The following is a 19,601-nucleotide window of genomic DNA, read 5'->3' on the forward strand; positions in this document are numbered from 1 at the left end:
CGGAATATTCAATAGCCGTCATTTTTCGCTTTCAGATCACTGCCAGGGTTTTTTAGGTATAAGTTTTACAGGCATTAAATCTAAATACTGATGCATATTGAAAATGTAGATGCTTTTAGAGCAGCGTTGCTGTGCATTCCAGCGATAAAAAAAAATTGGCTATTCGGAGGCATAGATTGGTCTGATTCGCGACCTTGGCTTGTTATTGTTACATTTTTCTAAGTTCGCATGTGCAACAGTAAAATATAAAAAATATGGAAAAATCAGGAATAGTAAAGGACTATAGGATGGAATTTAACGCAACCAAGAGATATTGGTGCGTGGATTTGATATCTTCAAAGCTACTCGAAATTGTAAGCATAAAAAGTGTCTAGTGGTTTGTATATACATTTAGATCATTGGTTCAGATAGCTGTGACGGTATACATCTAAGTTTTAGGCTTATTTTATTTACGATGGTGAGATTTCTTTGCTATCCTTCCTGAAGTTAAACCTAATGGTAGTTGGCCAATAACGCGGTACGAGGTGGTCCAGCGTAGTTCATTGGGGCCGGCTATGTCAATATTTTTCTACAACGAGTTAGCAGATAATGCTTTGATGGTCTTATTCGAACCAAATCCCCAGTTTTTATGAAACGAAATCTGGCTATTTGTTAAATTGGAAAGTGTTATTATAATTCAAAGACCAATTAGGGTTCATAGATTGCCAATATATTCTCATTTTTTCACCATTATAAGCAGACACTGTTTAAATATCACATTGCCATATAAGTAGGATCTGCTACCACCAGAACAAAAGGTCAAATTGTTCAGAGTTCCTGACTACTATATATGCAAATATCTTGGAATTTGTATACCCTCAGGCATAAATAATTTGATTTGGCCAAAATGTGACTCATCGAAATAACGGTTTTAGTCGGTTTTTTCACACCCAAAAATTGAAAAAAAAACATAACAACCACATATTTAGAGAAGGGAGTGGCTAATAAAGTTCAAACTTGGCACATAGTAATATTAAGATAAGACTTGGGTCAGTTGTGAAAATTGACAATGTGGGTGCACTCCCTCCTATAGTGGGAAGACAATATTCGATTTTATTCACATTACATACATTGGAAAATGGAATTTACCGGTCAACTTCTTTGGCACTACTCCACCCCTCCTAACAATTGAAAAAGTAATATATAGAGCCTCCTAGAATTTCCAATTGTAAATATTTTCAAAGACATTTGTTAAAACTAGTAATTAAAATTCAGTCGGCGGGGCCGACTATATGATACACTACACCAAAATATATTTTTATTAGAGCTGATATTGTCCATTTAGTACACAATTAACCCGACACCGGTTGAAGATATATATGGGAGCTATATCCAAATTTGAACGGTTCTTGATACAAATAGGCAGAGGTATTTCTGCCTTTATCAGATATCTGGTACCAAATATCATTCATGTGGGGTGCATATTACGATTGGGAAGGATCTAAACATCAAATCGGATGAACACACATGTATGGGAGCTATAGCTACATCTGAACTGATTTTCCCCAAATTTGATGTACTTACATCTATACCGCATTCGGTCAGATGTACCAGGTCATTTGGACTGATATTGGCTATTTAGTGAAAAGTTTACCTGAAATCGGTTGAAGGTATATATGGGAGCTATATTTAAATTTGAACCGATGCTCACCAATTTCAATAGGGTTCGTCCGTGAGCCAAACAAATATTGTTTGGAAAATTTCATCTCCATCGGATAATTAATGCGACCTGCATTTTGTTCACAAGAATACATGGACAGACGGATTGGTATGCATAATCGACTCAGAAAGTGATTCTATGAAGATCCTCTAAAGTAAGTATAGGTCTATCTCGTTTGCTTCTCCATGTTACAAACAAATGCACAAAGAAATACCCTTATCACTCTGTTGTGCAGGGTATAAAACATAGTGATTTATTATGGGTTTCCTTGCAAATTATTGTGTATTTTATAAACATTTTACTTTTACATTCGTTTTTTTGTGGAATTTTATAAAATATAATATTGAAACTATATCGTGTTGTCAAAACTCCATAGATTTGTTTTTAATAATTTGCAGAGATTGCTCAATTACACAATGCAAAACACTAAGGGGCAGCAACTTTCATTGGTTACATCCACATATCGAGATCAAAAAAAAAAAAATATATAAGAATATCGATTGGAATTCATGGGGTAAATATTCAGGCAAACTTGAAAGCTTGACTGAATACAAGAGTCAATAGGACCTGATTATTGTTTTGTACAAATAAGGGTCCCCAAATGATTGTTTCCCAATACAATATTTGAGAAAGAGCAAAATGAACGTACTTCTAGTAAGGCTGACTGAAAGTTGTTGACTCTTAATATCCTTAAATGTGTTGCACAGTGTAAACGATTATTTCACAATATCAACCAAAATTTTATTTCCAAATTTTGTTAGCTTTTGTGAAACTATTCTTTCTTTTCATTTTTTAAAGACTGTTTGTTTGATTTCACTACAACTGAAATTTGTTTAGTTGTTGGATTCAATTCCCTAGAATTAAAATTATTTCATCTCTATTATGAAATACTGAAATACTAAAACTAATAAAGTAATATAAATGTTGGTGCTTGTTCTTCATCATGTTAATTTTCATTTCTAATTTGATTTTTAGTTTTTCATGACCATTAACTAATTGTTTTGTTAAATTTATCAGCTACTAAAAATATCTATAATGTTGATAAATCTCAATATATATTGTATTAATAAATATTTGTTATAGTTGTTATTTTTTTTGTTTAAATAGCAAATAGGTACATCAGTTTTGGTTTAGGTATTCATTTTTGGAAGATCTTTAGTTCGAAAGTGGAATAAGTATAAAAAAATGATAAGACAGTGTTTTTGGTTTTGTAAAAAAGTGCACTTGAGCTGGAGATTGAATGATGATCAAATTAAAAAGAAAACATCAAAAAATTAATAGAATCTTAATAAAAAATATTTAATAAATGTTAAATATCATAATTGACTTTGATTGCAAAGAATGTATGCAGTGCATTGTTGAGTTATGTTCTAATTGTTGATGTTCCCATTACATCTTCGAATTTCAAATCGAAAGCAGTTATAAACAAAAAAAGTGAAGAATAAAACATATAAAATTATAATTTTATAAAAGGTGAATTATGAATATCACGTGCTCTACTGTATGCCAAGTGGGTTACAGTCATTATAGTACCGCTTTGATTCTATCCCTCGGGTGTGATTTAAAGTGGTTCCCTTAGTACTTAAATTAACTTGAAAGAGCATGCATTCGAACAAATCGCTAACGAATGAAACTCTCAAAATACTAATAAATTATTATGTCTTAAAAATGTCCTACCAGAGAATGTGGGCTCAAGATGGCTGTGGGAAATTGGTTATAAAGTATCTAAAGAAATCTGGCAAGTAATCCAGCTTGCTTTCTGAACATTATCCTTGTTCTCTGTCTCTTGTGAAAGACTATATTTAAATATTGGTTTTTTGATATTGACTCCTGCTTTCAAGGTATGTCATTAATAATGAAAAAACAGTATAAGCCAAATGGCCACCACTACTAGCACTTTTACAGAACAATATACTTATCATCAAATGTTGCATAACCAAATTTAATCTTGTGGTCTTGATTGGGGTATACCTAATGTCCCCGTTGTCCGAAAGGAAGGGAACAAACCGGTCAATCCCCATAATTGCAATGGTGTTTATGTCCGGGCACCGACACGCCACGTCTAAAACCAACGGACGTAATAATTAAAAAAAAAAAATAATTAAATAAACTAATTTTCTTTTTGGAAACATAAACAATTTTTTACAGTACGGCAATGGGTAAAATGAGCTTTTACTCCCAGACGAAAAAAGTAAATGAACTGAAATAAAAACTTGATTGTCTGGGTAGCAATTACTTGTCTTCCTTAAACAAAAGTTCTGTGAATAGGCTATAAGACTCAATTGACAAAGTTATGACGTTGTTGGTAATTCAGTCACCTTGTGTTCTTTATAAGTCTTAAGACACAAGTCCATACTATTCATTCTCAACAAAAAATCTTCGGTTTAGGAAGAGAAGGATACATGGTAAGGAAAGCCTCAACTATTTATAAGACATACGGTACATATGGTATAGATTAACAATTTTGTTTTGAATTTGAAGGATGCTTTTAATGAAAAACATCAAGCACCTATCGTTGGTTTTTGTAATTGAATTTGTTTAAGAACCTTAACAGTATTAATGCAAACAATTTCAGACCTAATGCAAGGTGTAAACACATCGCAAACAGAACTTGTCCTCGTCATGAAAAATTAAGAATTGAAATTGAAGTTTAAAATTGTATCAATGGAATTATTATGTCTATGGGCCATAAACACTTTCAAATCCTTCAAATCACCTTGACCAGACGGTATTATTTCCGCCATTCTACAAAAGACTTTGACGGCGATAGCTCCCATTCTGGGGTCGATTTGTGTGTATCGCACTTTTGGATACTGGGGAGGGAGGTCACTTGCATCCCCAAAGCTATGGAACCGAGTCATTCACTACCAAAGAACTACAGACCTATTAGCCTCTCCATCTTTCTACTGAAACCCCTACAAAGGTTAATTGATGTTAAAATCAAAGCTCCATCAGCACTGCCCAGCATGCCTGCATGAAAAGCAAATCAGTTGAGACAGCGGAGTATAATGTCGTTGATTACATCAGGAAAAATATGAATGGTTTTCTATTTACCTTTTCTCGATATCGAGAACTCTCTTTAAAAACTTGGTGTCCCCAGTTCTTCATAGAATGGATGATGATATGCTCAGCAGCAGAATCATCAACAGAATCATGAACTTAACTGGTTCTGTTGAGTGCTGGGAAGTTCCTACAAACAATTTCAGATATAATGCAAGGTGGTCTTGTTAAACTTCAAATGTGGGCTCGCAGCAATGGGCTAGTAGGCTTAACCCATCTAAGACAGAGCTCGTCCGCTTCACGTGAAACGTAAATTCCTTGAGTTCTCGCCGCCATTGCTAGATGGAGTCAATTTAAGCCTTTCTTCAGAAGCCAATATCTCGGACCAACAACTAAACTAGATTGAATTGGGTAAAATACGAGGGGAGACTTAATCGAACTCTAGTCTTGCAAGAACTCTATATAGGTAGGAGTCTAAAACCGCATATAAGTAAATGTATATATGTATCAATGGCCCGTCCGATTCTTACCTATGGAGCTTAAGTTTGGTGGCACTCGTTAAATAAGTTATCATACAAGCTGGGCATTGATAAAGTTCAAAGGGCCGCATCGCTTCTCTTAAATCCATTAAGTCTCTATGTAGAGGAATAGTCAGTCAGATGTGCTCTAAGACTCAGAGAACTTAAACAATGGCGCAAGCAATACTTTGGAAAATCTGCATTCTTACGTCGTGTGGAATGTATATGAGGCGAAGGAAAAGCCAGTGACTACATATCACCACGGATGAACTTCGAACCACTTGCCACGCCACGCACATACTGGCGGGGACATTTGAACCACTAACAATCTACTTTTGTTGGGGATAGCTGTCTATATTGATGGTTCTAAACATTAGCCAGTCCAACAAACTTAACGATTGTAGCGTATTCCAAACAGATTTCTTCGGATCAAAAAGCCATAGATCTGATCAGATCTAATGCAGTGAACTTAACTAAACTTCGATAGTTAGGTTGCATTAAAGGCGCTAAAATCGTTTAGAATTAAATCTATAGCAGTTTTGAGTGGCAAGGTCTGTTGTTGGCGTTCAGGCCATTGCAAAATGTCAGATAACCAAGAGGCAGATGAATTGACAAGACGTGGATCCGAGTCAATTGACATGGATGTCTACAACTCGGTTAGACCAGCATTACTCCGGGAGATTTAAAAAAACTCGCTAGATGAAAGTGGGTGTAATGTCCCGAAGCAAATTTGACCTACAAGGTCGTTCCTTTCCATGGCGAAAACTGTGGTGGGAAACATTAAACATCATCATAAACGTGTGGTGGGAAACATCACAGACCACAGTAGCATAAAGGTCAATACTTCTAAATTAAGTGCCTATGATGTAGGCTTTGCCAGGATGAGGAGGCAACTGAGACGTTCGAACATTTAATGTGCCACTATCTAAGTCTCATCAATGTGAGAAACAGGCTTATTATGTACAATTTATCTTCATTCTCCAACATAGAACAGTAATTCTTCAGTTTTAAAGTGGCTAAAGGCAATATGTCGCCTCCTAGTCGTGGATTACAAACTACTACTTCCAATATGTTTCTTTTTTTATGTTCCCTCCGAGTGGAATATTCACCTTAAGACAACAGTGTGTCCTTCAACCAAACCTAACATTAAGAGTATTAATCGTAATAATTGTTCGAGGACATGTAATTGTCACTTGACCACGGGCCCGAAGAGAGCTCTAAACTTGGATTAAAAAATGTTAATAAAAGGTCTCTAGGACTATAAAAGAAATCGAAAGAATTTGTGTGTCGAAAATTCGATTTTAAAATAATATTTTTCCAACGACTTTTGGCGCAATAGTTATGGATTTTTAAAGGAAATTTCTTCCATGCCTGTAAGGGCATTATTGGTGGCTTTTGAAAGTATATTTTTTCGAGGACTTTCAAGCCACAATAGTGAGTTTTCACAAAATATTTTTCAATGGGCTTTTAAACTATATTGCTTTCGAGTACTTTTAGTACATTTAAAATGTATTTTGTAGAATATTACATTAAGCTAAAGAACCTTAGGTGCAATAATATTGAGAATATTATTCAAGAACCTTTCGGTTCTTATTGATGGCTTCTTAAAGAATATTTAAGGAATTTTTACCGATTATTTTTTCACACACTTTTTGAACAATAATCGTGGATTTTTAAGAATGGAAAGGAAACATTTTGTAAGGAAACAGTAATCGTGGACTTTTTGAAATATTTACGGTAGAACTTTTGAACAGTCGCCCTCAATATTAAAAGAATATTTTCAGAATGGGTTTTGGAAATGTGGATTTTTAAAAATTTTTGGAAGGAGTTCTATCCAAATAACTTATGGATCTTTTAAAAATAGTTTCACATCGAAAATTGAGCTACAATAGTAGATTTTTTTAAAATATTTTTAGAATGAGTTGGTTTATTTCTTTTAAACTAAAAAACCAAAACTACTTAATTTATTATCTATGGAAGACTGGACTAATAAAACAATATCTTTAGAACAGTTACATGGTGTTTTCAGATGAAAAGTTGGGAACATCAATTATAAAACAACAAATACATATAAAAGTATGTCTGATCTATGTGTAGGCAGTTGTCTGTAGAAAGTGTAAAAAATGTGGACGGTTACAAGTAGAAATTATTATAAATCTCTTAAAGAAAATTTATGGAATGTTAAAAGGAGCTCACTAGGCGGAAGTCGAAAGAAAGGCTGTTATAAAACTCTAAAATAGAATAGTATCGTTTGAAATTAGAAAACAATGTTGTTTGTTGTGTTTAGTGTATAAAGTCATTATTAATTGTTTATTGTTTTTTAGGTTTTATCTCTTAAATAATATAATAACATTAAAATAGATGTTGATTTGTAATCTTTTGCTTTTTTTATAAAATACAAACATAAATCCGCCATTACTACAAAATAATATTGTATGTTTAATAATTATTGTGTCTGTTGTATGTATATTAAGTTTTTAAAATTAAACAGGAGGTAGAACTAAAAAATAATATCGCTATGTTAATAAATTCCCTTTTTGTAATCTTTGTTTATGCTACACAATTGAAATAAAGCGAAAGTCGAAGTTTAACTTTAAACAATAGTCTAAGAGAAAAAAGAAATACAGAATAGTTTTCAAAGAAAGAAATAAGTGTGATTTAGACATAAAGAAAAATACAAGGCGCATAGAATGCAGAAAAAGAAAACGGAAAATTACAACTAATTTTAGTTAGTTTCTTTTTTTGATTTATTGAGCTGATGTTGTTGATGATATTGCAGCATCATTATCTGTTTCTGCTTTGGGTTTAAGTTCCAGCTTTTTTCGTTCTTCTTCCTCTTTGCGCTCATCTTCGATGGCTTTGCGATCCATAAACAGAAGTGGGAACATACCCACCAAACAACCGACAGTAATACCAATAATACGACCCTGAAAACAAGAATTATATTAAATTAAATGTGTGTGAAATTGTTTTATTTTTTCCCACTTACGTAGTTCGCGGCTCTACGACTAGATTTCATTTCCATCTGTATGGGTGTTAGATCTGGTGGCCTTAAGCCCAATATTTCACAACCACGTTCCACATAGTAGGCCGAACCAATGCCTAAGACATCACTGATCGTGTTACCCAAACCAGCTGCAGCCATGGTGGATATACACATAAAGGTACCGAATAAATACTCAATGTAATCACCCTGAAAGAAAATTAAACATCGCAAATATACATATTATTTAGTATATAATATAAAAAAAAAACATAGAAAATGTGAATTAAATTGGATGCAATCCTACTGTTTTAGAAAACAAAAAAGGGTCGAAAAGTCCAACTGGGACCCGACTTGAACTCAGAGCAAAAACTCTTCTAGAAAATCACGATGAAATTCCAATTATCTCCCTTTGTGGGGGAGGTACCAGAAGAGGTGGGCCGATATATTATCCTCATATCAGATTTTGTGTTGAAAGAAATATTGGTATGTGTGAACTTTAAAGTGAATCGGATACTTTTATCCCTTTTTATTATCGTTTTATTATTTAAAATGTTGACCCCTTTGTGGAGGAGGTCTCCATCGTTTTGCTTACATACAAGTGTTAGCTGAAATATTGGAATTTCGCACTTATTTATTTCGCATTGTATGAGCTTCATAATTATTCAAAACTTTGACCCGTTGTAGGGGAGTGACCAAAAGCAGTAGTCGGATTTATTCCATCTTCACACATCAACTTTTATTAGTAGAAATACTGGAATGTGTAAAGAATTTAGAAATAATCATATGCTTATTTCGCATCCTGGTCGGTGTGTACCAGGAGGAGTAGATCGATATATTCCATCTGTGCCCAGTTTCTTTCCTCATGTTTATTTTAAATTTTAACCCCTTTGTGTGGGAAGTTCCAGAAGGAGTGGTGCACTATATCCCATCTTCATGCTATCTCTTGTGGTGGTAGAAATATTAAGAAATTTAAAGTCAACCGGACATTTATTTCACATTTTATAAATGTTGACCCTTTGTGGGGGAGATACTTTCTGGAGTAGCCCGACATTGTCCTTTAAAAATATTAAGATTTTCAAAGTTTGCACAAAATTGGATGATCTATTCTAGTAAAGGTAGATTATTTTTGTGTGAAAATTTTGATCTTTTGTGGGAGAGGTACCAGAAGGAGTGAATCGATGTTGCCCATCAATTTACGTTTGATAATAATATTACGTTGTACCAAGTGTGAACCAAATCGGATACTCCCTTTGAGAGTTACAGTGCGCATCGTCCACACAAATATACGGACGGACCGACACCGCTACAAAAACTACAAATGTTTTGAAACGGATTTGGCCCCAAAAGACCTAGCGTACAAAAAATTTATTTCGGCGAGGCATTTTTGGCCGTATAAACTGATATATACCCTTTGTTACATCCCGTGTAACTGCGAAGCAAGTTGGAAAATTGATTTCGGAATGGCTTCGATTAAAAAGCGTCTTGAATGCCTTCACGACTTAAAAACCAGTAAGGAAAAGTCAAAGGTTTTGGCGGGCCGACTATATGATACCCTACACCACCACTATGCATTTTTAATAGAGCTCCCGTAACAAAAGAATTATTTAATGTAGATCTAACACCTATCAATATTTGGCTTTAGAGCAGTTATAATTTGGTGTCAGAAGGAAATATATCAGAGCCGTATCCAATTCTGAATAGATTTTCACTAAATTTGACGGAGACATTTTTTAACTTTTATACCAAATAATATTGCTATAGAGTGCATGATATCACTTCGAGAAGGAGTATATTAAAAAATGTATATCGGAGCAGAGTTCCACCAAATAGAAACGTACGTCCCGAAATTCACACCATTTGGGCTGATATTAGCCATTATTACACAATAAACATGAAATCGGATTAAGGATATATATGGGAGTTATATTTATCTCAGCCGATCTCCATAAAATTTGATAAAGGTATTTCCGAGCTCTATAAGATATCTGGTACCAGATATCATTGTTGTCGTATGCATATTACGAATGTGAGGGACTTGAAGACCAAATCGGATAAAACATATATATATGGGAGCTAAAGCTATATCTGAACCAAATTTGATGTACTTGCTTCTAGACTGAATTCGGTCGGATGTGCCAAAATTCAGGTAATTTGGATTGATATTGGCCATTTGGTGCACAATTAACCCGAAATCGGTTGAAGATATATATCGGAGCTATATCTAAATTTGAACCGAGTCTCACCAATTTCAAGATTGTTTCCTCCAATGACAAATTATTGTCTTTACGAGCCCATGTTTACGTAAAGGTCCATATGTTTTTTCAAAATAATTATTTGAGATTAGGAGTTTGATGTTCGCAATCGGTATATTCCCTGTGGTGCCAAATTGTCTATTTGGTTGCATGTTTTCGTATAACCCCCATAAAGCGGGCACATTTTTCAACGGAAATTTTTGAACATTGTTATGACAATTTCTTGATAACAGATATAACATATACTGCTCGAATACTGTCTCTTGGCTCTCAATAAAATATTTTCAAAAGTATTACTTTCCAAATGACAGAACACATTAAAAGTTCGGTCCTGTCGAATTCATTACTTTCTTTATTTAATGCTTTTCCAAACCAACTTACAGCGATAATCATAGTGAAGTTATCCAGAAAACCGAAAGCAACAAATGGCACAGCATTTACAAAGAAAACTGTAATAGGGAAAAAATTTGTAATTAATTTAAAACTTTATATTTTATTAATGGAGCGACTTACTTTTCCATAAATCCGCACTAGAGGGACTAACAGCTTTTTCGGCTATAAATAGACAAGAGAATTTATAAGAAAACTTTGTAATTACTAGCTATAAAAATATTTACAGTGAAACCTCTTACATAGGGGGAAATATAACAAAAATGACAATAATTTGTACATTTCAAAATTGCATTTTCGTAGATGCCTAGAAAAAATGAAATGATGAAGATTTTTAAGATTTTTTAGCTTTTGGCGTAGCATGAGGTTTCACTGTAGCAATTTTATTACACATTTCAAACACACAAGCATTCCAATTACGTTTTTTAAGCATAACCAATAGACATTCCAAAAAAAGAGAAGTATTTAAAATTTTTGGCTTGGAAAATTTGTTAGTGTATTAGGCCTTTATATGTGTATGCTAGCAAAGTTCATTGAAGGCAATTAGGTGCTAGTGGGTGTTAGGTATTATTTTATAAAGAAAAAATGTATTGTTTTTTTTTTTGTTTACCGGCTTTCATTTTTAACCAATTGTCGGGAAAGGCACAAAATGATCCGGTTGGATCCACTTCACCCAAAGCTGGTACTTTGGATAGACGACCAAATCGAGTACGCCATTGTGTTGCTGCTAGTTTGCCTGTGTATATGATGGAGGGTTGGGTTGGATTTGGGTTTCGTTCATTGTTGTTTCATTGTCGATAGGATGGTGTTGTTGTTGTTGTTGGAGGATTTCGGTTAAGTGTTTCGACAAAAAAAGTTGAAATTGTGCAGTTGGAAAGATAAAACCAAAAGAAGTTTGTGTCATGTTGCCGGGAGGTAAAGAGGTGTTGTACGAAAAAAATAATTACATGGAAATAGAAGAATGTTTTGAAAAGATAAATTAAAAAAATGAAATAATAAAAATTAGTTTTAAGATAGGTATACATGGGTATTACATATATAAAAAGTATTTTAAATTAATTATTTAAATTATCATAGATATTATTATAAAAATACATTTAGAGGACTTAATAATATATATAATAATATAATAATAATAATAATATATATAAGACATGCATTGATAGGGAGATGAAATATTTTGCTCGAATCAAAGACCCTATTAAAATAGTTTTCTGATCAATACGATGATGATTGCTGAACTGGAATTATGAAATATAATTCGATGACCACTGTTTGATGAGAGTACGATAGATTGGTATATGGAAAGCATCAATGGGTATAAATTGAAAAATTCGGTTGAGTATTAAAAAACCTATCCAATTTGGGCTGATAGGGTAAGTGCGCCCAAGGTCGGCATGTCCCAGTAGTCGGCAGTTTTGAAATTTAAACTTAAATAACTAAGAATAGAATTAACCAAATAATGAAATAATTGCAAAAAACCGTCAATAGTGTTCTCTGCTCTCTTTCTGTATAAAAAACAATGAGCTTCGATCATTTATTACGAGAGAATAACGGTTTTCGTCAGTGAGTGTCTTCCAACGCATGCGATAGTGCTTGTTTGTAAAGAAAAAATTAGTGGTGGTGTCAACTAAATAATCGATTTAAGTAAATTAAATTTAATACTTTTGGAATCAGAAATATTTTATTAAAGTAAATAACAGTCTGAAGATCATTTTATAACTTAAAAAATTTACAAATCAAGCATTTTTCTGTTACACTATTTAATGCCGACATTAGGAACAGAAAAAAAAAGATTTGCCAGTCGTCGGCAAGGGGAGCCGATTACTAGAAAAATATAATTTTTGACCCATTTCACCAAAACTTGAGAAAACTATTAAAAATATTTTTGTGTCGGCAGTTGTTTTTATTTGTGCTTTTTGACCAACTTTTCTAAATTAAGTAGGTTTTTTTAAATCATCTATTTGACGTTTTAGATAACGGTGGCATTTTTAAAGAAAGGAAAGAGATCAATTCACAAATTCCAAATATAAGAAAGGAACCTTTTTTCTTTTTTATTTAATCTCATTTTTATTTTAATTGAAAATCCATACGTTACTGAAGGTAACCATACTATTCTTGATTTTCTACCTATATTGGTTTAGAATGATAATTAAATAAAACACTATTTTAAAACGAAATTAATTAATTGAACTGTGAATTAGTAATATAGCATTGTTTTATACTACTAGAAATAAAAAAAAACTACAAAATAATATTTTTTTTACTGAAATACTATATGCCGACTACTGGCAAATAGACATGCCTAGCATTGGAAAATGGTGCCGACTACTGGCAAAAAACTACTATTTTAGTAAAATTGCAAATTTTGCCAATTTAATAAAAACAAATTCAATTGTTGTTTATTATTTCGAAAACTAAACAAAATTTGGAATCTGAACAACTTTATTAGGCGGATGTATTTTCGACCTGTGTCTGATGTCTGGTATCAAATATCCTTGTTGTGGGGTTCACATTAAGCATGTGAGGGACTTTTATACCAATTCGAATGAACTAATGAACTATAAGTATATATGCAGCGATGTTCACCAAATTTGAAGTACTTGTTTCTAGACTGAATTCCATCGGAAGTACCGAAATTCAGTTCATTTGTTCTGATATTAGCCTTTTGGTGCACAATAAACCTGAAATCGGATAATGATATATATGGGAACTATATACAAATCTGAACCGATCTGAGCTGTATATGTTATCTGGTACCAAAGATCATTGTTGTGGAGTGCATATTACGCATTCGATTGAGTGAAAACACCAATTCGGATGAGACACATATATGGGAGATATAGGTATATCTGAAGCGGATTTCACTAAATTTGAAGATCTTGTTTCTAGGATGAATTCATTCGGAATTACCCAGATTCAGTTCATTTGCGCTGATATTAGTCATTTTAAGCACAATAAAACTGATATCGGGTAAGGATATATGTGGGAGCTATATCCAAATCTGATCCGATTTCGGTACAATTTGACAAAGGCAGTACTGGGTTGTATCTGATATCTTATACCAAAGAACATTGTTGTGGAGTGCATATCACGCATGTGAGGGACTTAAAATCGGATGAAACATATACAGGGTGAGATAAAAAAACCTCCAACAAAGTCAAACGTCATAATTTTTACACATTTTTTTTTAATTATGTCGTAAATAGCATCAATAATAAGTTTGGAATTGTTCGGATTGGTCGCCTTTGGCACGAATTATGGCCTTCAAACGGCCAATGAAACCGTCACCCGCTGCCCGAATGTTGCTCTGCGGTATTTTGGCCCATTCCCGGAGAAGCGCTTGCTTGAGGTGATCGACACTTTGGTATTTTTTAGTGCCAACCTTGCTTTCCAAAATACTCCAGACATAATAGTCCAACGGATTGGTATCCGGAGATTTTGGTGGCCATTGTGCGCTGGAAATGAAGCGAGGAACCTCATTTTGTAACCATTCTTGGGCGGCGCGTGCTGAGTGCGATGGTACGGAGTCCTGTTGGAATTTCCAAGGCCTGCGGCCAAAATGTAAACCAAGGCTTTAATACACCCTCCAGAATATTTTCGTGATAATATTCGGCGTTTATTCTGATGCCACGGTCGATTAATACGAGCGGAGACCGATCATCGGCTGTTATGGCGACCAACACCATCACCATGGCCGGCGCTTGAGTTCTGGTGGCCAACCGATGATGCACATTTTCAGCTGACCTCTTTGGCAAGTAAAGTAAAGCAAGTACAAACTGCTGGACAACGAATGTTTTCTCATCGGAGAAAACCAAATTCGGCAGTTCACCACTTTCAGCCAAACGAAGCAACTCTTTAGCTCTTTTGAGCCTAGTTTCTTTCTGTTGCGATGTAAGTTCTTGCACTTTTTGGAATTTCAATGGCTTTACCCAGAGCTCATTTTTCAATATTTGCCGAATGTAATATATGTGCGATATGTTCAGCTCACGAGCCATTTTTAAGCCACTGCGCTGCTTTACATTCAGAACAATTTCTGCAGATGTTGCTGTTTTCTTCCTTGACGTCGGGCTACGCTACCAGTATCACGGTAATGAGCGATGGTACGAGACACAAAAGATTTATTCACATTTAAATGCTGGAGTGCTCTAACGATAACCACTTGTGGTTTTCCAGCCAAATATAAAGAAATCACGCTTGAATTCCATCACGAATAACTTTTTTTCTGGAAAATTCTCACCAAAATATTTTTCTACGCTTGTAAACAATATAATGAGCTGTCACTGGAATCATTTAAATCATTTAAACAGCTGTCGGACGAGTGGCTTAGAAATTACAGCAGTCTGAAGTTGGTTGCAGTGTTTTCATCTCACTCTGCATTTATATCATATTTATTTAGGTCCGATACGAAATGGACAATATTGGGCCATTCCTTCGGAACCCACCCCATAGTGGGAAAACAATTTGAATAATCATAACAGATAGAGAATAGAGACAATTTTTAACGAGATCTACAGCCCAATCTATCGCTTTACGCGATTACATATAATGGTAGAGGATTTTTTAAAATTTTATAACTTAATTCTTTTATAGCATACTTCAAGGAGCAATGCTATCCTAATTAAACTACATACTCTACATTGCTATAACTGTACTTGTATTTTATTTATCCCATACTTTTAATTTTTTTATATAAGTCATAAATAAAGAGTTTTTCAGATTAAAAAAAAATCTGAGTAGCACCTAAAAGTATGCTATAAAAATGCAAAAGATAAATGTGAAAATGTCGCTATATATTCTGGCCTTTAGTGTATTGAATTAAAGTTTAAGCTTTTAAACCATTTATCACATAATATTGTTATTTTTAAAATATAAAGCTGACTTTAATTTACTATCTGTTATCCCCCTTTTCAATTTATAATTTATTCATTGCTTTCCCGCTTTGTTTACTTGCTAATTTCAGTTGTTGTGTTGTTGTACGATACATATCAAATATTTAATAAATATTTAACTGACTTTTATAACCATAAAACCTAATAATAGAGTACGTCGTAATTATGTCAACAAATTTTAAATCAGTAATTTTTGTTTTTTTTTTCGAATATTTTATTCATTTCAGGTTATACTTAGTTGGATTTTTAAAATCCCCTTTTTCCTGTCGAATTTTTCCTGTATTTTTATATTGCGAATTCGAAAAATAATTTTAAAATTTTGGAATTCTAAAAATTTAAAAAAAAGTAATACAAAATATCTGTTGGTCTTGCCGAAAGAATGTATACCCTCAGCCAATGTTCGATTATTTAAATATATTTTGAGTTATGTTATGAATATTCAAATTGCTGACCCTCTTTGGAGTAGGTTCCGAAAGAATGGACCAATATTGTCCATTTCGTATCGGACATAAATAATATGATATAAATATTGTGACGTGCTAGGGTTGGAGTATATTGAAGAGAAAACAAACACGTATATTGGTTACTTCTTTCATTTTATATGAGATATGCGATAATTTTCAGAAAGTCTAAAAATGTGCATGAGGTACCAGATATAGTCAACCGAAGTAGTCCATTTTCATACTTCATCTAATACAGATAAAAATATTGGTATGGACAAAATTGTAAGAAAATTGTACATTTATATCTAATATTATGCGAAAAAATATATTCCATATCTATCAGGTTTCTGGTTGAGAGAAATATTAAGACATATCATTTTGTAAAGAATCGCTGACTTGTTTCGCAAGTGATGACACATAAAAGTATTTCAAATTGTGGCCCTTTGTGGGTGAGGTACCAGAGCCGGTCTGCATATTTATTATCTTCACAGCAGATCTTGTGTTACCAAAAAGTGTGATATTTGAAGTGAGTTGAATGCTTATTTCGCTTTCTTCGAGTTATCCGTTTTTCAAAATCTTGAACCCTATGTGGGGGAGGTGCCAGAAGAAATGGTTCGATCTCTACCATCTTTATAACAGATTTTGTGCTGATGGAAATATTTAGATGTACCAAGTCTGATGGAATCGGAAGTTAATTTCGCGTTTTTCATGGATATTCAATGTTTTGTGGGGAAGGTACCAGAAGGAATGTTCCGATCTCTACCATCTTTATAACATATTTTGTGTTGATTTAAATATTGAGATATACCAAGTCTGAATGGAATCGGAGGTTAGTTTCGCGTTTTATTAGCTTCATAGATATTTAAAATTGTTATCCTTTGTGGGGGTGGTACCAGAAGGAGTTGACCGATATATCCCATCTTTACATCACATCTTGGCTTGATAAAAATATTGTGATGTATGTAATTTGAAGAGAAGCGGATGCGTATTTCGTATTTTATGATTGTGTTGGTTATTAAAACTTTTACCCTTTGAGAGGGAGGTACCAGAAGAAATGGTCCGATCTCTACCATCTTTCTAACAGATCTTGTGTTCATAGAAATATTGAGATACACCAAGTCTGAATGGAAACGGATGTTAGTTTCGCGTTTTATTAGATTCATGTTTATTCAAAATGTCTGTCCTTTGTGAGGGTGGTACCAGAAGGAGTGGCTGATATATCCCATCTTTACACCAGACCTTGGGTGGATAAAAATATTGTGATGTAATTTGATGAGAAGTGGATGCTTATTTCGGATTTTATGATCGTTTTGGTTATTCAAAACTTTGACTCTTAGGTAGCAGAAGGAATAATCAAATCGCTACCATCTTTTTAACAGATCTGGTGTTAATGAAAATATTGGGATAGGCCAAGTCTGATTGAAATCGGATGATAATTTCGTGTTTTATGTTGATCCTTTGTGGGGGAGGTACCAAAAAGAGTGGACCGATATATTGGATCTTCACACCAGACTTTGAGTTAATAAAAATATTGTGATGTATGTATTTGAGAGTTGTTAAGAGTTATTATATTCGAAATTTTGACTTAATGTAGTGGACCGATATTGTCAATGTTCACATCTGATGTAGCACTGATGCAAATATTTGGATTTGCAAAGGTGGAGCAAAATCGGATTATGTTTTCTCTTTCTGTGCAGTAAAATATTTTTTTTGGAAAATTTCGACCTTTTGTGGGGCAGCTACCAGAAAGAAAGGACCCATCTTGCCCATCTCCGAGCTCGATCTAAGTTTGATAGTAATATTACGATGTATCAAGTTTGGATCAAATTGAATACTCCCTTTGAGAGTTATCGTGCGCACTAGCCAGCCAGACAGGCAGACATACAGACAGACGGACGGACGGACATCGCTAGATCGACTCCAAATGTCCTGAAACGGATTTGGTTCAAAGAGACCTAGGGTTTTTTCGATGAGGCACGTTTTGGCCGCATCAAATGATAGCCATATGACTGAGTGTATAAAAATATATTTATTTGTCAGAAGACTCCATTGAAATTACATTTCCCTTTATTTATGAGCGGTTTTTAAAAACTGATCGAAATAATTTCCATCACAAATCTGTTAAATTTTAAACTTTCATTTCAACCATCTTTGTACTAGATACTTAATACTTTGACGACAAGAAAACTGATTTGAAATCGTTAAAACCTGGTTGTTAAAAAAACCACCTTTTATGTGCCACCCTTTATTTTTATATCAAGTGTTGAATGTGTATTTACATTACTACCACATTAAAGCAGGATTTGCACATAAGCCCCCCCCCCATCTCAAAATTAACACAAACATTAAAATACATATGTATGTGTTTATGTACGTACGAATTTATATCTGCACAAATTTCTATATAACATCAACTTTACGCTCTAGGGATCTTCTTTTAAGAGCAATACGAATGAAAATGTTCAGTAAATAATTTACCACAGCTTTGTACCACCGTCGGTCGTATACGTATTGAAATTAATTATACGCACAGCATGACCACATAAAATAAGTGAATGTACGTACGTATGTAAACATGTATGTGACATTTGGGTATATATTGTTTAGTAGGTGGCAATATAACTATTTAAACAAATGTGTTATGATACAAAAAAAAAAAGAAACAATTGTTTGACCTTATTGTGAACAAGTAATATTTAATGGTATAATCTGTTATTGTTGTAACATATGTGTGTGTAAAGGATATTAACTTCGTGACATGTACACAGATGTGTACAATATTCCCATATCATTATAATTGTATTTTATTTGTTTAGGGTAAGAAATAATTAGGGAAGAGAAGAACAAAAAGAGGTTATAAGGGATCGACGACAAATTCATATCAAATGTTGGTTGTTATAAAGGGACGTTGACGTACACGGGTTATGGAAACACCTCTATGATATATACGTAAAAAAGTTACATACTCCGCCTTCTTCAGTTTGATGGCATTCCAAACAGCTTGATATCTAGGCTCTCGAAAATCAAAGCTTTCACTTTTAGATTCTTAAGAATCCAAATCAGTGGGTCTTAGAAATTTTTGGTTAAAATAACTCTGCCGCAAGAACTCTAACTCTAACTCCAAATGTAAAAATAAAAATATAAATCAACCTTTCTAGATATGTGTTCTTTACAAAATATTTATTGTTTTATTCACGATTTAAGGTTAAAAAACATATTCCAAATTTGATAATACTTTAAAATATTATTTAAAAAATCCACCATTCCTTCTTTGTGGTAGCCTTTAGTGTATTAATCACGACTGAAGTTCTGGTAATCCATGACACCATATTCTTAAGAAAATTGCAACTATTGATCAGGTAGTCTTTCAAAAATTATTCTTAAAATATTACTACAATGAATTGGGGGAAATCTAGGATTT

General features: G+C 33.6%; 1 protein-coding gene across 1 annotated transcript in view; it reads right to left on the minus strand.

Annotated features, from left to right (window-relative positions):
- Positions 1-7,514: 7,514 nt before the first annotated feature.
- LOC101896793 (uncharacterized) overlaps positions 7,515-19,601 on the minus strand; it is an 87,727-nt gene continuing 75,640 nt past the window's right edge. The window contains exons 2-6 of the mRNA XM_011297643.3: positions 11,456-11,581; positions 10,969-11,010; positions 10,837-10,904; positions 8,207-8,410; positions 7,515-8,144 (exon numbers count right to left, since the gene is read on the minus strand). Coding sequence (XP_011295945.1) covers positions 7,965-8,144; positions 8,207-8,410; positions 10,837-10,904; positions 10,969-11,010; positions 11,456-11,581 — 620 coding nt within the window. The 3' untranslated portion in view covers positions 7,515-7,964. The remainder of the gene's footprint in view (positions 8,145-8,206; positions 8,411-10,836; positions 10,905-10,968; positions 11,011-11,455; positions 11,582-19,601) is intronic.

The sequence above is a fragment of the Musca domestica genome, unplaced genomic scaffold (assembly GCF_030504385.1).
Source record: "Musca domestica strain aabys unplaced genomic scaffold, Musca_domestica.polishedcontigs.V.1.1 7, whole genome shotgun sequence".
Taxonomy (NCBI): domain Eukaryota; kingdom Metazoa; phylum Arthropoda; class Insecta; order Diptera; family Muscidae; genus Musca; species Musca domestica.